This window comes from Choloepus didactylus, chromosome 21 (assembly GCF_015220235.1).
Source record: "Choloepus didactylus isolate mChoDid1 chromosome 21, mChoDid1.pri, whole genome shotgun sequence".
NCBI lineage: Eukaryota > Metazoa > Chordata > Mammalia > Pilosa > Megalonychidae > Choloepus > Choloepus didactylus.
The window spans coordinates 44,231,954-44,251,437 of NC_051327.1; the positions used below are offsets into that span (position 1 = coordinate 44,231,954).

General features: G+C 49.0%; 1 protein-coding gene across 2 annotated transcripts in view; it reads right to left on the reverse strand.

Moving 5' to 3' along the window:
- Window positions 1–19,484, reverse strand: part of ABCC1 (ATP binding cassette subfamily C member 1) — a 138,666-nt gene that overhangs the window by 47,786 nt on the left and 71,396 nt on the right. For both annotated transcript variants that reach the window (XM_037813648.1, XM_037813647.1), the window contains exons 11-15: window positions 17,112–17,204; window positions 15,290–15,493; window positions 6,534–6,680; window positions 4,997–5,084; window positions 2,180–2,255 (exon numbers count right to left, since the gene is read on the reverse strand). In XM_037813648.1, the coding sequence (XP_037669576.1) occupies window positions 2,180–2,255; window positions 4,997–5,084; window positions 6,534–6,680; window positions 15,290–15,493; window positions 17,112–17,204 (608 nt within the window). The remainder of the gene's footprint in view (window positions 1–2,179; window positions 2,256–4,996; window positions 5,085–6,533; window positions 6,681–15,289; window positions 15,494–17,111; window positions 17,205–19,484) is intronic.

Sequence of the window (19,484 nt, forward strand, 5' to 3'; positions counted from 1 at the left end):
CCTAGGGATACACACCAAAGAACTGAAAGCAGGGACTCGTTCATAGCAGCATTTTCACAAGAACCCCAAGGTGGAAGCAACCCAAGGGCACGATGGGAGATCAAGGATCAACAAAATGTGGCCTAGCCCTGCGGTGGAATATTATTCAGCCATAAAAAGGAATGGAGTTCTGATACATGCTACGACATGGATGCACCCTGACAACATTATGCAGAGCGAGAGAGACCAGATACAAAAGGACAAATACTGTACGATTCCACTTTCTAAAAATATCTAGAATAGGCAAATTCAGAGAGACAGAAAGTAGATTAGAGTTACCAGGTATCGTGGTGGGGAAAGAAGAACGGGAATTATTGCTTAATGGGTGCAGCGGAGCTGTTTGGGGAGATGGAACAGCTTTGGTAACAGATGCTGGTGACAGCAGCACAACACTGCGAGTGTGACTGACACTATTAAATTTATTTTATATTTATACTTCAGTATAAATTTCCCAGCTAAGATGGGAAATAAATGCTATGTACATCTGCTACTGCAATAAATGGTTCAAAGGGCAAAAATTTTGTTACATGTTTCCACAATAAAATTTTTAAAAAATAACAGTAGGGAAAATTAAATAAAACAAGCTTTTCAAAAATTCGCCAAGGTTGCTAAGTCAACGTGTGGTCGGCCAGCACGACTGGCTGCGTGTGCCAACCGCTCCCATTCTGCCGGGCAGGGCAACGGGTGTCTCAAGTCCGGGCTGGGTTTACTTATGTTGGCTGTGGTTCTCCAAAGCAGCAACTGTGATTTTAATATATTAGTGGAAATGCTGTTAGATGTTAGTGTCCCTGATCCTTTAATTCTTGTGAAATCGCTGCATGGAGACACTGAGTCTTTTGTCCCTATAAAATGAACAAGGAGCACTATGGCTGCTGGGAGGGGAGTGGAAAGAGGCCAGAACGGAACAGGGAGCAACTGCCACTGTCCAGGAGGGATATGAATAATTTTACAGGTGCAGAAGGGAAAGGTTGAATGGAGGGAAGTCCTGGGACTCCAAGGGGGCAGGACAACTCGGAACGGGAAGGCCTTTGAGACCAGAAGGACGGAGAGAAGGAGGGAGGAGCACAGATACGGATTATTTTGTTGGGGGAGTGGGACAAGAGAGACAAGCAAAAACTTGAAGCAGAAAGGATTTCAGACATGAGGAAGAACTTCTTAAATGTGCAAAACCTACCAAGAATTTTCAAGGAAGGTTTTATGCAGATTCTGTTCCCTGGAAAACTCTGTTCTAGTTTTCCACCTCCTCCCCAGAATAAAACAGCAGGAATTTGGCTGTCCAGCCGGCAGGTGATTGTTTACGGGGATGGGGCATACATTTGGTCTCCTAAAAGGGCCTTTCTGGCCCTGCATTTTGGGGAGTCCATGAAGGTGGCTTCAAAGAGCCATGACGAGGCCTCCGGTAAGAAAGAAATATGAGGCACTTGACAAGTTGCCTGGGGAGGAAGGTCACTCCCCAGGATGCCGTGTGCTTTGGAAAGATAAGGAGACCCGGCAGGCAGGGCGCCAGATGGGGAGGTGGTGAGAAAGGATGAGCCGGGCAACCCAAGGACCTTGGAGAGGACGGGAAAGGACTGCTCCGTTCTGACAGCAGCTGCAGGTGGACGCAAACCCCCTCCTGTAGCCCCCAGCCACCCTCGAGCAGCCTCCTTCCTGGCACAGAGTTTGGGTCAGGAAGGGGCATATCGCCCAGTTAGGGCAACCAGGAGGCAGCTGGTCTGCTGAGGACGTAGGATGTACCCCTGGATCTGCAAGGGGCCTCTGCCACCGTGAGGGGGAGGTTACCCGAGAGTGAAGCAAAGACAGAGGGAGGTGCCGAGCGGCATCATTTGTGTCCCTGGATCCCGCCGTACCTGAAAGTGAAGCTCAGTGGTCGTAGGAGCCCCAAATTTCCCTTTTGCCTAAACCGTTCTGTACAAGGGTCCTGTCACAATCAGAGGGAAACCTCTGTGCCAGGCACCCTCCCATCTGCTCCTCATACCACAGCCCAAGCAGGTGTGACTGGCCCTATTTGCCATACAGGTAAACTGAGGCACTGACAGGTAAAGTGACCTGCCCAAGGCCCCAGAGTTGGAGCATGGCTGGAATTCAACTCCAAAGCCCCATGGTCCTTTCCACGCCATCAGGGGTGTCCCCGGCTCACCCACTGAGCGTGGGAGTGTCGTTCCTGGCCCAGGTGAAGGTCGCATTCTTCATGGTGATGCTGTTCGTCCCCCCGCCTGGAAAAAAAAGCACCACAGGGGGACGTCATGGCACTGGGCATGAGCGGAAGGCTCTCATTTTTCTTTTTCTTTTCTAATGGGGCAGTTTGAGCCCAGATGCTGCCGTTAGGCATCACCTGGTCACATCAGCTGGTTTCTGGAAGGAAAACCCAAACCAGCAGTTCTGGAGGCAGCCTCGGACCCAGAGAGCAGAAGGAAACCACAACGGGTTTGTGCCTAGAAGAACAGGAGGCTGTGCCAGGATGACGCCTGCAGAGGCAAACGGACCACGAGGGTGACTGGATGCTCCCCCTGCCCCTCATCTCCTGCCCCTCGGCAGGATCGGGGCAAGGTCGACAGGGGGAGCAAACCCCACCCTCGCCCCTCAGGCAAACACGCTCCCCTTTGAGTGCAGCCCTTAATTCAAAGCAGGGTACGTGGCCCCTAACCTCCAGGTCCCGGGCAGCCTCCTGACGCACCTGCTTGCCGCTGCTCTCTCTCCCCCAGCCATGCCCCCCTGCACACACCTGAGCAGGTCAATCCCTCTAAAACACCAGTCACAGTAAACAAACCAAAAAAAATGCAGGACACGGAACCGGAAGTGCAGTGTGAAGAGGGGCAGCGGCACGTTTAAGACAAAGCTGTAAGTTGCAGGCTCCACGTGGGGCTCTGCCTGCTAGCATCTGTCTTTGCTAACTTTTCCTGCCTTTATTTTCCCTTTAGTTCACATCCCTTGCTTAAAAAACAAACTGTCTCAGGATGATTAGCCACCTGAAAACCATCTGGAGATAAGGCAGAATATTTTTCTGAGGTTGTCAAATGAAGAAGTAAGCTCCCACACGCATTAAAGAAACAGAAACCTATAGTGGAAGGAAGTTACTGGTTAACCTAACCTTCCTCCCTCACCTCCCAGCAAACAGAACCAAACCAGGAGGCTGCTGGGTGCTATTTAAGGAATTTAAGAAAAGCCACTCAGGCCGGACAGCTCCAGGGCATGCGGAGAGCTGGCTGGAAGGCCCTGCAGATGGCCTTGCCTGGCACCTGGGGAGTAGGGATAAACATCCGTGAGAGTGCAAATGCCTAGGAGCTCCATGGGGGCAGGAAGGAGGGGGTGAGGCCCCAACAGCCCGGGGAGGGCTGAGGGTTTTCCGGCACTCGCCGCAAGCACGAACAACTTCAGCAGCATGGCAAAACCTCCCCTGGCCACCTCAGATTTCAGCCCTTGTGTTCTGCGCAGAAATCTGACCCCAGAATAGATGGCATCATTCCTGCATCACGGAGGGGACTCAGGACTTGGTGTAGCAGAAACTGGGTACGGGCCGGATGCTGGGAGGAAGATTCCAGCATCCACGAGAGAAGTGGTTCTGAACCGAGGTGACTCTGCCTCCCCAGGGGACCCCTGGCAATGTCTGGGGACATGTTTGGTTGTCACAACTGAGGAGGGGGTGCTCCTGGCATCTAGTGGGTAGAGACCAGGGATGCTGCTAAATATCCTACAACAGCCAGGACAAAAAATGTTCCAGCAGTGCCAAGGTGGGGAAAGCCTCACCTGAGGGGTTGAGCTTGTGATGCCCATGGATCACTTCTCACCTGCACCAGAGAAGGGACCACTGCCATGGTTATGGCATCTCCCACACACACCAGGCCCCAGTCAGGGCATTTCACCTACCAAGGAGGGCACAGCCGAAAGCCCCCAAGATGCCAGGCTCATTGCTCACACCTTACAACAAATCGACACACACATTCATTCCTCTGGCAATCTTTATCACGCTCAGGAGCCAGACTGCACGGGTGTGCGTCTCCCTGCCACCATTTACAAGCCGCTTCACTTCAATGAGCCTCCCTTTGCTTGTCTGTACAACGGGGTTGGTGGGGATGGAAGGGACCTCAGAGGGCTGTGCCAAGGGTACCCGAGGCAGCACCCCGAGGCCTCACACCAATGCTCGGCACACGGCAGGTGCTCGGTCTGTCCCAGGGGGACCACACAGGACAGCAGGGAAGAGAGTGGACGGCCTCCCCCGACTGGCCGCTGGTCGCTGGGTGAGAATCTTGGTTCTCGGGCAGATGCCTGAGGTCATTTCCCCATCTGTAAACTGGGGACGGTCACAGCTCTTCTCCCGTGCGTGGTGGGAGCATTAGGTGAATCAGCACACCTGCATCCTCGGACCAGCACATCCCAGCTCAAGCTGCCCAGAGGGAAAGCGGCCACTGCCATTTAGTGTAGTTAACATTTGTTATGAAGTTCCTGGGAGACGCAGTTGTGAATGAGATCCCCGCCCAGGGGAGTCAACTGGGAAAGGATAAATTAATTAGCTGCAAAATAAACGAACGTACCAATAAAAATCCATACAACACCCTGCCAAAGAAAGGCACCTTTGTTCCCACTGTCCACAGAAGGGAAATGAGGACCAGAAGGTGGTGGGGGTTGCCGGGTATACGCAGCTAAGGGGTGGGGTGGAGGCCGCTCCGTCTCCACGGCCCTCATGTGCCTCTGTCCCCCTAGAACGAAACAAGGTCCCGGGCCCTGGAAGCTGAGCCCCGCCTCCCAGAAGGAAAGCAGAACTGCAAGCTGCGCTCCTGGGATGGCCGAGAGGAGAGTTGGCGAGGCCCGAGGAGGCCTGGCTAAGCTTCCCTTCCCGTCCGCCGACCCTGCGGGGCCCTCGCTGCCCAGGGTCTCACGGACGGACGAGCTGCCAGGCAGAGCCAAGGCCCAGGGCAGCAGAGCGGGGCCATCCCAGCACCGCGGGACAGACACACACCGTCCTTGACAGGCCGCCGCTCGATGCTGTCTGGCTCCAGCTCCTCGTGAGAGAGGAAGATCCGGAGGCGCTTGAGAGAAACGCTTGCCTACAAGGAAAGCAATTACAGGGCGTGGTTATTTCTAAGAGCGTTTGTATTTATTTATTTTTAAAACACTAATGCTTGACTCTCTGTGGTTACCTCTGGGTGCAGGGGGGAGGGGGATGACCACATCCTCCTTTAGATCTGAAGGGGAAAAATTCTCTACAAAGAGCGTATATTTTAGAACAAAAAGTAAAACAGGTTTTAGGTTCTTGTTTTCCTTTAAATGCCTGCAAGTGGCATTCAGGAGGATGGGCAGGGAGATTTTCCTAGATGTAAAGGTCTTCAGGAATAAAAATACCTCCAGGCTTTTGCCCCGGTGGATGCCTTGGTCTGAACCAAAGTACCCACCAGGAGGGTGGCTGAGTTACTCTCTCCCGTCTGCAGACAGGCCTGTCCCTACCGCTCCACCCGCATATGCCAAATGCCAGTGACCTGATTCAGGGAGCCCAACCATAAAGCCATTTCCAACATGATCCAGAAAATTCTAATGTGGACCATGTATTATTTTAAGAAATTACTGTCAATTTTGTTAGGGATGATACTGGTGTTGGGATTTAAGAAAGGACGCATGCAGAAGTATTTATGGGTGAAATGTCAAAAGGTCTGGGACTGCTTGAAAATTCTTCAGCAAAGAAAAGAAGGGAGGGAGGGAGATAAAAAAAAGTATTGGGTGAAACCAGAGTGGCAAGATGTTGATGCCGTTGAATCTAGTGACTGGTTCGTGGGCTGGCTCATTGTAACAGGTCTCTCTACTTCTGTGAACAGTTGAAATTTCTCATAATAAAAAGTTGTTTTGTTTTTAATAAAGCCTACAACCAGAGTAATTATCTTAAGGCTGACTCATCTTCGTGGCTGAAACTGGAGTTTTCAAAATGAACACATGCCGTGCTCAGGAGAAGAGTATAAAAAGTACGGGTGGCAAAAAAAGTGGAAGGAGCTACCCCAAATAGTGTAAAAGTGTGACAAACTAGATTTCTTCTCCTGAGAGAGTCGCCCACTTGCACTTTAGGGACTCTAGGGGTTCCAGGCTGGGGTTTTTCAAATGGTGGGTCAAAGTCTATTAGTGGGTTGGGAAGCTGATTTAGTGAATCTAGAGCTGCGGAAGGAGAAGGAAGGAAGGAAGGGAGGCAGGGAGGGAGGAAAGGAGGAAACTAGAATAGGATGGGGCAGGCCCAAACAAAGAGAATACAATACAGTATTTCAGAATGAATCTGACAAGAGTGGGAGAAAGCCTTGCTGCGCATGAAACAAAAGTGTCAATTCCCCATCAAGAAGCATTTCTCAGGGATATGAAAGCCACCGGTCTAGCCTTATCCAGTTCACCAGCCCATGGGAAGCATAAAGGAGAGGGGGCTGCAGGGAGGGGAACTTCAACACCTGCTGCCTTGTTTCCATGAGCCCAGAGACCCCTGCCCCCACACCCTGGACCCCCCCACCAGCCTCACCCCCTACCTGCACGATGCTGCTGATGACCATGGGGAGAATATTCAGGGGGAACCGGAGGATATTGAACAAGGCCAAGGACACGAAGGCTTTCTGGGCATCCAGGATGTTGTTCTTGTCGACGGTCACGTAGACGGCAAATGTAGATAGGGCCACCTGGAAGGAGAAGGCGCAGCATCGACTTAGGAGCAGTGACACTCCCACTGCGGCGCATTCAGGCCAGCCCTGAGTGGGATACAACAGGCGAGAGCTGGCCGCTGGATGCAACAGAAAAAGCCAAGGACAATGTCTAGCACACAGCAGGTGCTCGCTAGATGCACACTCAAAAAACGAACTGAATAAAGGAGTGCCCAGGAGTCTGAAGGCCTGGCCTCTTGCACCGACTTGCTCAGGGCACACTGGAGGGAATTCTCACCCTTACTCGACAACACCAAGTGCAGTCCCACCTCCGGGCTTTTGCCCTGGTAGATGCCTCAGCCTGAACCAACACACCTACCTGGAGGGTGGCCGGGTTACTCCTCACGGCCTGCAGACAGGCCGGCCCCTACCGCTCCACCCAAACATGCCCACCATGGCTCTGCTCTCTCTCCTCTTACCCTGGTTTTTCCTCCTGGCCCTTACCACTCCCTGCCATCAACAGCCCGTCCCCCACACTGAAAAATCAACTCCACAATGGTGGGGGACCTTGCTTTGTACATGGCTGTGTTTTCAGTACCTACAAGCAGCCCTGGCACATAGTAGGTGATCACAAAACACTGACAGTGAATGAATGAATGAGAACTTGGGACAGTTCCCTCAGTTGTCTCGTCTGTAAAATGGGGGGTGAAGGTGGAGGATCAGTGCCACAGTTGAAGGCTCCTGCCAGCTCATGTAGTATATGATTTTATGCCTCAAAGAAATGGATGATTCAATAAGAACCAAAGAAAAGCAAACAGTCAATACTTCTCCAGAGGCCGCTCCCTTCTCCACAAAGTCAGGCTTGGGTTAAGTCCTGAGTTGGTTTCCAGGATTTCGCCAAGCTCAGACCTAAACTTGATTTCAGTCTTGTGGGATATCTGTGATTAACCTCCCCTGGGACACCAGGGACTGCCCACGGCCCCAGAGGCGCTGGGTCAGTGTGCCCTGCCCTCACCACCGGGGACGAGGGCAGTCCCAGGTGTCCCAGGGGAGGTTAACCACAGATATCCCACAAGAGCATCCAGGACATAAGAACACAGCAATCTGGAAAACCTCAGTCCCTGGCCAATGGACATTTGGCCCCGTATTCCCAGATCTATTTGAAGTTTTCCCTGGGGGAAATAAACTGCCTGCGTCCCTACCTTTTCAAGGTCAGGGTAGACTGTTGAGAAGTCCAGAGTGCTGAGCCCTGCATCAGGTGTCACTCTGGTCCAGTGTGTTTCCCAGGCCTCAGCTGCGTCATTTCTTTGTTTCCTACCAGAAGGTGGCACAGCTTAAAAAGCTAAACTCGTGAGCTCTGCTGCCCATCAGTGGTGTGAACATGGCCATGTCTTCTCACCTCTCTGAGCAAGCCTGTTTTCCATCGATAAAATGGGGATCGTGAGCCACACGATCTGCCACGTGCAGCAGGGAGAACAGCACCCAGCGCACAGGAAAACTCAACATACTGTGGGTGAATTTATTCCTTGTGACAGGACTCAGTCCAAACTCCCTGGAGTGTTCTTCCCAAGAAGCTACAGACCTGGTCCCAAGAGCAAGGGGCTGGAAAGAAGAGCTGATTCCTGTTCTGGCTCCAATATCAACAAACAAATGACTGGGGCAATGCAGAGAAACTTTCCAGGCTCCGAAGCCAAGAGGTAGGCAGGGCATTCAAAAAGCCGCTGATAAATGATCCCAGAATATCCACAGATAGTGGCTTTCCTCATCCGAGCAGTAATGATGCACTAGCTTTCTTATTCAAAAATATTCTTTTACTCAAAAAATCTTACAATATATCCATACCATGGGGTATTATTCAGCATAAAAAGGAATGAAGTACTGGCACATGTTACAACATGGATGAACCTTGAAGACACCAGGCTAAGTGAAATAAATCAGACATAAAAAGCCATGTATTTTGTGGCCATGTATGATTCCACTTATATGAAATGTCCACAGTAGGCAGATCCACAGACAGAAAGTAGGTTAGTGGTTTCCAGGGGCTGTGGGGAGGAGAGAACGGGAAGTGACTGCTAATTTGGGTGATGAAAATGTTATGGAATCAGTGGTGAAGGTTGTACAACCTTGTGAAAATATTAAAAGCCACTGAACTGTACACTTTAAAAGGGGCAAATTATAGTTCAAAAAAATAATAACAAATTAAAAAGAAAATCTTTCATAAGTCAGTCTATTTTACTCATTGTAGAAGCCCAAGTCTAGACTCAGACCTCAGGGCCCACCTGGTTTGAATACATCCCTTTTGTAACTTGCCTAGCCTCCTCTCCTCCTGCTTTCCCGCTCGCTCCCTCTCTTCCAGCCCACTGGCTGCCACAGTTTTGCCTCCTGCAGACGGGTGCAGGCCTGCTGCAGGGCCTTTGCACGTGCCCTCCCCTCTACCTGGCTTCTACCTGGCTCACTCCTTCACCTCCTCCAGGTCTCTGCTCCAGTGTCACGTTCTCAGAAAGGCCTTTGACCCTCCTACTTAAAACCAGCTCTCCCTATCCCTCTGACCTGAATCTGCATTTTTTTCCCCACAACACTTAGTTCACTTTGGCATCCTATATGATTTATTTATTTATGATGTTGATTGTTTATGGTCTGTCTCTCCCAGTTAGAATGAGTGTTCCACCAGAGTGCGGATTTTTGTTGGTTGTATTCATTGCTCTATTTCCAGTGCCCAGGACAGTAGCTGGATCACGGGAGATTCTCAGTAAAGGTGTGCTGGCTGGCTGGCTGGTGGATGGATGGATGGATTTCCCCAAGGGCAGGAGAGCACACACTGAGAGGTGTCCCTTCAGCAGTGGGGAAACCAGGTCTCAGGCCTCTCACCCCCAGATCACATCAGCCCCCTGGTGACCAGAGGTGGCTGCTGGCAGCACAGGTCACACATAAGGTGCCCCCAGTAAGACCCACAGCCCTGGCTGCTCCAGGAAGTGGAGGTCAGTCATTCATACAGTTATTAACTGAGTACCTACTGTGCGCCAGGCCTTGCGTGCTGGGGAGTGAGATGCTCTCGCAATCCCGAGACTCATGGTCCGTTGGGAAACACAGGTATTAGCCAGGTTCTCTGGCACAGAGTGTTTGGGAATGTGCAGAAGCATTTGGGGGTCTCACAAAGCCTAGGACAGCAGGTGGGTGGGCTTCTAGGGGCTGCCACTGCCTTGTAACCGGTGAGGGCCAAGGGTGCAAAAAGTCCTTTGTGCAAAGAAATCAAGGACAATGGTCTTACGCAAAGTGCTAGTGGTGCCTCCATGGAGAAACGTGGTGTTAAACAAATAGGCCATCTATCCCGGCCCATTCCCCCCAAGAAACCTACTTCTCTATGTGGACATCTGTATTTCTGCCTGCCCAACATCCATCCAGCATCCATTCCTCTGTTTCTGATAATCATACCTCAATTTTCCTTTGGGGAACTCAACTTCCCCAAACCTCAGTCTGTGGGCCTCAGCCATGGCCACCTCCTCCCAGCCCCCAAAGCTGCAAGAGAAGCTGAGAGGCCCAGGAGCAGCCAGTCCAAGCATCTCATCTCCCTGGGCCAGGGATAAGCACACGACCAACCACAACCAGTGAGACTCAATCCCCCCATCTCACACCTCTGCAGGAACTGGCTGGGAGCGGGGGAGGTGGAGGCTCTCTGCTCTCAGGGGTTGCAGATAAGGTGACAAAATGAAAGCCTGGAAGCACAAACAGTCACCTTGCTATCACATGGTGAGAACCAATCTGAAAAAGAAACCACCTCGGAGAAAGCAGAATTGAAAGACAGAAAGGGAGTCATTCCCAACGTCCTGTCTATCACACCCGGATCCAGTCATGCTTTCTTAAAAAAGCACCTTTCTAGGCTTTCCAGTTTGCGACTGAAAAATCTCCATTTCTTTTTTCACTCTAGCCAACTTGAGTTAAGTTCCTGACACTTGCGAGACTGTTCCTGGCTGATAGTTCATTTCCATTTTTTTGTCCTTCACTTAGTCATTTCTTCTACATATGCTTACAGAGTGCGCAGTTTGCCAACTTCTCTATGTTCTAGGAATACAAGCATGAAATGGCAAGACCCAAGCCCCTGTGGAACTTCATAATCTGGTTAGCAGGAAACTACACAAAAAGATAATTTCCGACCATGTGGGATAATAATTACTCTAACGAAGGGAGATATAAGGTGAGCAGAGGGCAAGAAGCTCGCAAATCTTCCAAGAGAGAAAAAGCTAAATATTGGCGACTGCCTGGTGACGCTATTTTTGGAAAGAACATTAAGTGTGCATGATAAATGCCAGGCTCTCTATTTCAGAAAAACAGCCCATCAGTCCCGCTGGATGGCATCCTCACTCTCCCCCAACCTCCCCCAGCCTCTGCCTTCCATCACACCTACAGACGGTAAACACCTCTTCATCCTTGAAGCGCAGGAATTCGCCAGTGGAAAGAACATGCAAACATTCCCAAGGGATCCGAAGACCACATATTTTATCCTAATGTAGTCAGAGGCCTGGGTGTCTCAGCCGGGGTCAAGGTCTCCGACCGACACATCCAGGTTCAACTGTTTCGTGCCAAACAGCTCATCAGACTCTGCTTCCGGAAGCCTGCTGCCCCTTTCCCACACACCCAAAACTAAGCAGCAAATGCAGAGGTCAAGGCAAGCCGCTCCCACTCTTAAGCGTCTTTGCCGTGGCCTCCTAACAGCCACCAGCGTAGGAAGTGACTAAAGGGCCAGTACGTCCAGGTGACCTCGTGGAAACCGCAGGTTTTGACAAAAGGCTCTGGTGGGCACAGCAAAGGGCTACAGGAAAACTTTCCTCTCTGCCCTAAGTATGACACAACTTGCAAACTAAACCTTCTCACCTACCCTCTTTGGCTGTGGATCTTTTCCTATGAAAGAATGGGATTCGACGCCTTTTGGTTTCTGTACAGTATGCCATTTATGCAAAAGTAAAATAAAGAAAAAGATATATAAGCATAATGACATTTATTACACTTATTCAAGACAATGCTGGGATATACGCAGACTCTCTCTCTGGAAACACACAAAAGAAACAGGCCTGGGGAGGGAAGGGGCTGTGTCTTCCACTGAAGACCAGTGTTTCTCAACTGGGGATGATTTTAATCCCCTCAGGGACATTTGGTAACATCTGGAGACATTTGTCATTGTCTCAACCAGGAGAGAGACACTACTTGGTGTCTGCTGGGCACCGGCCAGGGAGGCTGCTCAACATCCTACAACACAGGACAGAGAACGACTCAGCCCCAAATGTCAGTAGCACCGAGATAGGGCAGATCATTTGGTACAGTCGTCATAATTTTCACCATGTGAATGTGTTTTTTCACATTTTTAAAATGAAATGTACCACAGATACAAAACAGAATATTTATCAGTTATATCTAATAGGTAGAGATGATTTAATAGTGGAAAGAAAATTTTAAAAACATTGTAGAACCACCACCCGGTCTTATATTACTTATACTTTTGAAAAATAAAGATGCTTTTTCAAGCCCTGGAGAAATTCAGGGAGACTGGAGTGTGAAAAGCATGCTTCGGCATAACCTTTCAGTCCAGAATGATGGGACATCTGAGCTGGAAAGATCTCAGGGAACACGGAGTCCCAGAACAGCAAGGAGACGTCGTTTCTTGTGCCCACGCCAGGCATCTGACAGTGGTCACCTGGAGCCGTCCTCGAATAGAACTCGGTGGGAAAGAACATCGTGATTGATTATGGAGGTCCACCGTGGCAGGGCCTGGATTTGACACTCCAGTGGTCTGACCCCTTCGTTTTCCATATGAGAAAAATCAGAGCCAGGGAAGTGAAATGACTGCCTTAAGGTCACACCGTGCCTGGCTTAAGGTCACACTGTGAGCTGGCAGCAGAGTGCAGCAGGTGTCCTGTCCCTGAGGACAGCACCCCATCCTGCTCAGCCCAGGATTAACAGACGAGGGCCCACGGCCCCAGGCCAGGCCGCCCCCTGCCTGTGTACAGCCCCATGAGCTTAGAATGGATTTTACATTTTTAAATGGGGGGGTGGGTTGGGGATTAAAATTAGAATAACATTTTCTGACATGGGAAAATTACACGAAATTCATATGTTTATGGGAACATGGTCACAGCCATTCACTTCCGTGTTACCGATGGCTGCTTCTGCACCAACGGCAGAGTTCAGTAGTTGCAACAGAGATCAAATGGCCCAGAAAGCCTGAAATATTTACTATCTGGCCTTTCTACAGAACTTTGCCAACCCCTACTTTTGCCAGTGTTTCTCAAACTTCACTGCACGTGTGAACCACCTGGGGAGTTCACGAAAATGCAGATTCTGATTCTTGTGGTCTGGCGGGAGGTCTGAGGTTCTGCCGGGTGATAGCGATGCAGCTCCTGCAAGCCACGCTTTGCGTAGAGAGGGGCTACTCCAGAGGTTCTCAAAGCATGGATCCAGGGAACCCGCCCAACTTAAGTGGGGCCCGGCAAACTGTGTTTTAACAAGCCCTCAGGGTCATTCTGGCGCCTGTTTGAGAACCGCTGTGAGCACAGGTTCAGAATGTGCCAACATTAAATGGAGCCTAGCAAAACTGAATGTCAGAACGAACTCATTTCAACAATGCTGAAGAGACAGCCGTATCCTCTGCCTGTAACTCAGCTGCGATGAGGTGGAAAGCAGCCTAAGAGAAAAGTTTCACACTTGAAAATGTGTGATCTTAGTTCATAACAACTTCCACTGAGAGCATGTATTTTCCAACATAACTGAGAAGTAATTAATAGTCATTATCAGCACATTTTAAAAAGGACATAAGAATGCAAAGACAAAAAGGAGAAACAAACACAGGGCAGGATCTCGAGTCATCCCAAACCATTCTCAATTGTTATCACCTGTGCTTAGAAGGTTCCCACATTCTATCTTTACATGATTTGGGGCCAGCTTTGTAAAATGTCTGCTGTCGTTGAACTCTCCAAAGCCAGCCAGCCAAGGGACAGGCCTCTTCAAGTACCCCAAGACACGTGTACTGGAAGGTTCAGTGAGGCACACTGCATGATGGCAAAGAATGGGAACCAACCTAAACGGCCAGCAGTGGGAGATGCACTGAGTAAACTGTGGCACTTCCATGCACTGGGCAAGCATGCATCCTTAAAATGAATGGAGCAGATCTGAACAGATGAACCAACTACAAAAAAAAGTATAGCACACTACAAATAGCATAACTCCATTTAAATATATTAAAATACATTTTAAAACATCTGTATGCAGAAACATTTCTTTTTTCCAAAAAGACACACTAAGACTGTCACTTTGAAGGAGAGGGACTAAGGGACAGAAGGAGGGAAAAAGAATGTCCTTTTCGTTTTATACTTTTCTGTATGGTTTGAACTGATTTACCATGAACGACAATTATTCGTTGTGCACTGTTGCAGGCCCTGACGATACAGCAATGGACCGGAAAGACAAAAACCTCTGCCCTCCTGGAGCTGGCATTCTAGGAGGGAGAGACTGACAATAAACCAACAAGTAAATAAATTTCAGCTTGTGCTTGAGAGGGCTCCTCAAAATGTGAGCCATGGGCCACCTGCCAATCTACAGTTTGTGTCCAGCCCATGAGGAGATAAGATGCCAGCACCAAGCTCACTGTTCAGTTCAGCTGACATTTTTTTTTTTCTTAGCAAAATTTTCTCAAGAAAGGAAGCTGAGAACTCTGGCTTATGTTCTGACACCAACTCTTTGTCTCAGAGTGAACCTCTACCAACAGTTCCTGAATTGGCTACTTCCAGTAACCGTGGGCTGCATGGTATCAAGTGCTGTGAGTAAAATACAGGGTGGGTGGTGGCAACATTAAAAAGGGTGGCCAGGGAAGGCCTTGCTGGGATAGTGGCTGTGCCGGTTTGAATGTATTATGTCCTCCATAGTACATATCTTTGATGTAATCTTGTGTGGGCAGACGTATCAGTGTTGATTAGACTAATTCTTTGAGAGATTCCGTGGAGATGTGCCCCACCCAACTGTGGGTAATGACTCTAATTGGATAGTTTCCATGGAGGTGTGGCCCTCCCATTCAGGGTGGGTCTAAATTAAAACACTGGAGCCATAAAAATGAGCTGACAAACAGAAGGAACTCAGTGCAGCTGAGAGTGACATTTTCAAGAGGAGCTACAGCCAAGAGGGACACTTTGAAGAATGCACAGAAGCTGAGAGAGTAGCTGCAGTTCGAAGACAGGCCACTGAAAGCCGACTCTTGCTCTGGAGAAGCTAAGAGAGGACAAACACCCCAAGGGCAACTAAGAGTGACATTTTTGATGAACTGCAGCCTAGAGAGTAACGTCCTGGGAGAAAGCCATTTTGAAACCAGAACTTTGGAGCAGACGTCAGCCATGTGCCTTCCCAGCTAACAGAGGTTTTCCAGACGCCACTGGCCATCCTCCAGTGAAGGTACCCGATTGCTGATGCGTTACCTTGGACACTTTATGGCCTTAAGACTGTAACTGTGTAACCAAATAAATCCCCTTTTATAAAAGCCAATCCATCTCTGGTGTTTTGCATTCCAGCAGCATTAGGAAACAAGAACAGTGGCCTTTTAAAAAACTTTAACTGTGGAAATGAATGAGAACATAGAACAATGTGGGCTGGGAGAAATTTGGTTTGCTCACCAGGAAAGGTGTGCAGACCCAGGTGAAGGTCCCCATAGCAGCCAGGTAGGCAGATTTCTTCAGCACCTTCAGCTCCTCCTGCCTGACGGCCAACACCTTCTCCCGGAATGCCAGCTCCCAGGCATAGAGCTTGAGCACCTTGATGCCATTGAGAATTTCATTCATCAGCTTGATCCGATTATCTTTGCTTTTCATATGGGCCACCTTCAAAGAGAAGGACAGTCACACACACATGGGGGCGGGGGGCTCACTTCTGGCCCTGGCACTGGGCCTCTCAAAGACAACGGGGCTCCAGCACCCCACATCCCCATCAACTGCAAACTGGTCTTCCTGAGGGTGGGAACACTGACCCTGTAATTTCCATGAACTGTACCTTTCGCCCCAAAACCACCCCACACAAGTCCTTTATCAAGGGAAAGAAAACTTTGCTTTGAATCATGTTAAATCAGAAGTTAGAGAAACCTGTTAATTTCAGAATGGAGGACAACAGGCAAGACAAACCCTTCAGGTGTGCAGGAAAGAGGGGGCACAGACCCTACTCTGCTGCTCCAAACTAGGGTCGAGACTGTTGTCAGGTTTTCCTTCCATTTCCTTATTTTCTTTATTGATTTTCGATCAGAATGTGATTCTTAAGGTAATGAAATATTTCGGTGCTGGCTGGCACTGATTCTGACTAGTGGGTGCCCATGCCACACAGCTGTTACATATCTTTAATGCTACCTGGTGTTTTCTGCAGGCCAGGCACTTTTCTAAGCATTTTACACGCATTCACTCAACCGTCTATTGTTGGGTGACCCCTGGTCTCAGGTGTGGAAACTTGATGCCGACAAGTGAAGTCAGGAGGATGAAAGCGGCACAGCCCAAACCCCCTTCCTTGTCTGTCCCCCACTCCCACCCCACCTGAAAAGGTCTGTCATTCCCGGGCCTGATCCTGGAATTCATCTCCCTGTGGTACAGGAGATGTGGCCAAGGGCTTTCATTTGAAATTCCACAGGCACATCATAAATATCCATCAACTGGAGAATGGAGGAATAAACTGTGGCCCGCCTCTGGTATGGACCATTAGGCACCAATTCAAGAGAATGATGTCAGACTCGATGGCATGACACAGAGAAGTCCTATACATGGTGTAAGATGACAAAATCATGCTGGCCCGTTTGAGTAAAACATATATATGGTAACAATACCACAAAAACAAATGCATGTATACCAAACTGAACTGTGTAATCAAATCTCTAGTTAAATGCATAGAAAGTTCTAAAATGATTCACTTCAACGTGTTAGTTGACAGGATAGGGACAGGGACATCCCCTTTTAATCTATATTCTTTTTATTATCCAAACTTTTTTATAATGAGAAGACATTCACTCCATGACTCCATGAAAGTCCAAAAAAACTTCTAAAAGTAAAGTGTTAACAGAAGGCCTAGCATAAGGTAAGAGCTTAAGAGGGAAGAAAGGTACGGGGTAATTTTTACTCAACTCTTGAAAACACAGACACACATGAAAGAATAAACTCGGAGGGAAAAAATCTGGGGGCACACAGACATCGTGACTTCCGTCGCTGGCCCGCTGGCTCTCACTTAGCAGTGCTCAAACTTGGCTGCCCCATGGACACACGGGAAGCTTCCAAAAGGCCTGATGCCCAGGCCCCACCCACACTAGGTGAGCCAGAGTCACTGGGGAAGGGAACCCAGGCATGGGTGTTTGTTAAAGCTCCCTCCAGGTGATTCCAACCGGGCAGAATGAAATCAGCTGTAACCTGTGTGGAGCGACCACGGGCAGAGGCCTGGCATGGGGCCCTGTGGGGACAGACGGCCCACCTGGTAGGTCTTGGTCTTCATGGCCATCACAGCGTTCACGGGAACCATAAGAATCATCACAGCCAAGCCGGCGAGGACAGAAGGGCCCAGGTTCTAAAGGAGGAAAGGAGAGGCCTCATCACACACAAGCCAGGAAAGCCAGGTTACCTGAGCTGAGCCACCCAATGCCAGCTCCTGCCAGCTGCCATTCCTTCTGCCCAGGTACGGGGTTTGAGAGTTTGCAAATTTATTCTCAAGCATCTACCTGGGCCCTCCCAACCCCTTAAGGAGCTGCAGATCCACAATCCCTTATCCCAAACCCTTGGGACCAGATGAGTTTTGCAAATTTGAACTTTAGTATTTTAGAAAGGTAATAAGATATCATGCAGAAAAGAATTAGCATAGCAGGCCTGACCGCTTAACCGCTGGAAAGACCCACTTACAGGGCTGGCCTTTGGGACTTGGATTTCAGGAGGGTTCCTGCATTCACAGAACTGGTAAGAGTGGCTCACTGAGCCTGAACTGCACAAACGATGTGGCTTATGCCGAACACCTGCCTTCCCTCCTGGAGCCTTGAACTTTGGTAGGGACCAGGCAGCGACTGGCCATGTGACCAGCCAGTAAAAGCCCGGGGCGCTGGGTCTCTAAAGGGCTTCCCTGGTTGGCAACATGTCCCACATGTCATCATAACTCGTCACTGAGGGACTCCACTGGGAGAGGACCCTGGGAAGCTTGTGCCTGGTTTCCCCCAGGCTTTGCCCTGTGTGCCTTTTCCCTCTGTTGACTTTCCTGTGCAACCTTCTGCTGTAATAACTCAGAACCGCGAGTACAACTATGGGCTAAACCCTGGGAGTCCTCCTAGTGACTCATCAAACTAGGTGGTCTTGGGGGCCCCCTGGCACAGGTGCACACACCCTTTACTGCATTACACCCCCAGCAGGGTCCAGAACAGTACCCCATAGGCAAATGCATTGCATTTTTCAGCAGCAAACCAGCAAAGCAACCACTTAGAGATCATCAGGATTGTAACTAGCCTCACAGCAGATCAGGTCAGGTTTTGACACCAAATGATTTGGGAAAAAACAACAACAAAAAAGAACTATCGGTTTTCAGAGTTTTTTGATTTGGGAATTTGTAGATAAAAAGCTGTGGACTTACTCGCTTATCCCATTTGCAGGTAAAAGTCGGCCCAGTGCACATTCATCTAGTTGAAATGTATAGATGGAACTCCAAGATCATGAGGTTTTTTTTCCCCACTCTTTTGTCCCTTAGACATTCAAAAGAGTGGTCATCCCTTCAGAGTTGTCAACCTCAGGGGCTACATTCCTAATTCCAGAAAAATGTCGCTGTTGTGCCAAATGGTTTTGAGACTCCTCTCCTCCCAGTAAAAATGAATGCGCCTTTGAGGATGGATGTGGCTTCCACAATCAACCAAAGCACTCTGAATCAACTCTCATGGAAAATAATAATAATAATGGCTGAAATGGACTAAGCACATCTATGGAGCAGGTAATGTTCTGTGAATGTTATCTGCATTAATGCATGTGATTTATTTAACTGAATGATTCATTTGCTAGAACTGAATTCACCCCTATGCCAAGAGGTACTATCATCAATGTACAAATGAGGAATCTGAAGTCCAGAGACATTAAATGACTTATCCAAGGTCACAGAGCCAGCAAATAGAAGAGGGAATTAAACACAGGCAGTGTGATTCCAGAGCCCACACCCTCACCCAACATCCTAATACCCTATGTACGTTTCTGATGGTCAGAGAAATCCTATTTTGGGACTAAAACTGGTTCGCAACCAGGCGTGGGGTGAATGTGCCCGCCAAGAGACATTTGGCAATGTCTGGAGACATTTTTGAGCGTCGAACAAGGGCTTGCTACTGGCATCTAGCAGGTAGAGACCAGGAACCCTGCTAAACATCTTACAGTGGATAGAACAGGCCTCACAACAAAGAACTACCCGGCCTAGAACGTCAACTGTGCTAAGGTCGAGTGACCTTGCTCTAAAGCAATTTTCTTAACAGTTCCTAAACCAGTCTTGAAGGCAATTCTAAAAGTGTTCCAAAAATCTTTTTAGCCATGTCAATACCTTCTGGGGAAGTGGACACCCTAAAGTATCTCCATCTCCCTGAAAAGATATTTATTTCAATATTTAAATTCTGTTATTTTTTTTCCTAAGCTTCATTACTAGACATACATCATAACTATAACTATTCATGTTCTGCTTTATGAATATACTAAAAATGTAAACTACAGTCAAATCAACAGATAACTGGTTGTGTACCTAATACACAGCAGGCCCCGCTGCTGGGATTGCACTTGCAGAGGAAACAAAAATAAGATGTGGTCTGCCCACAAGGCCTGTCGCCTGGTAAAAGGCGAG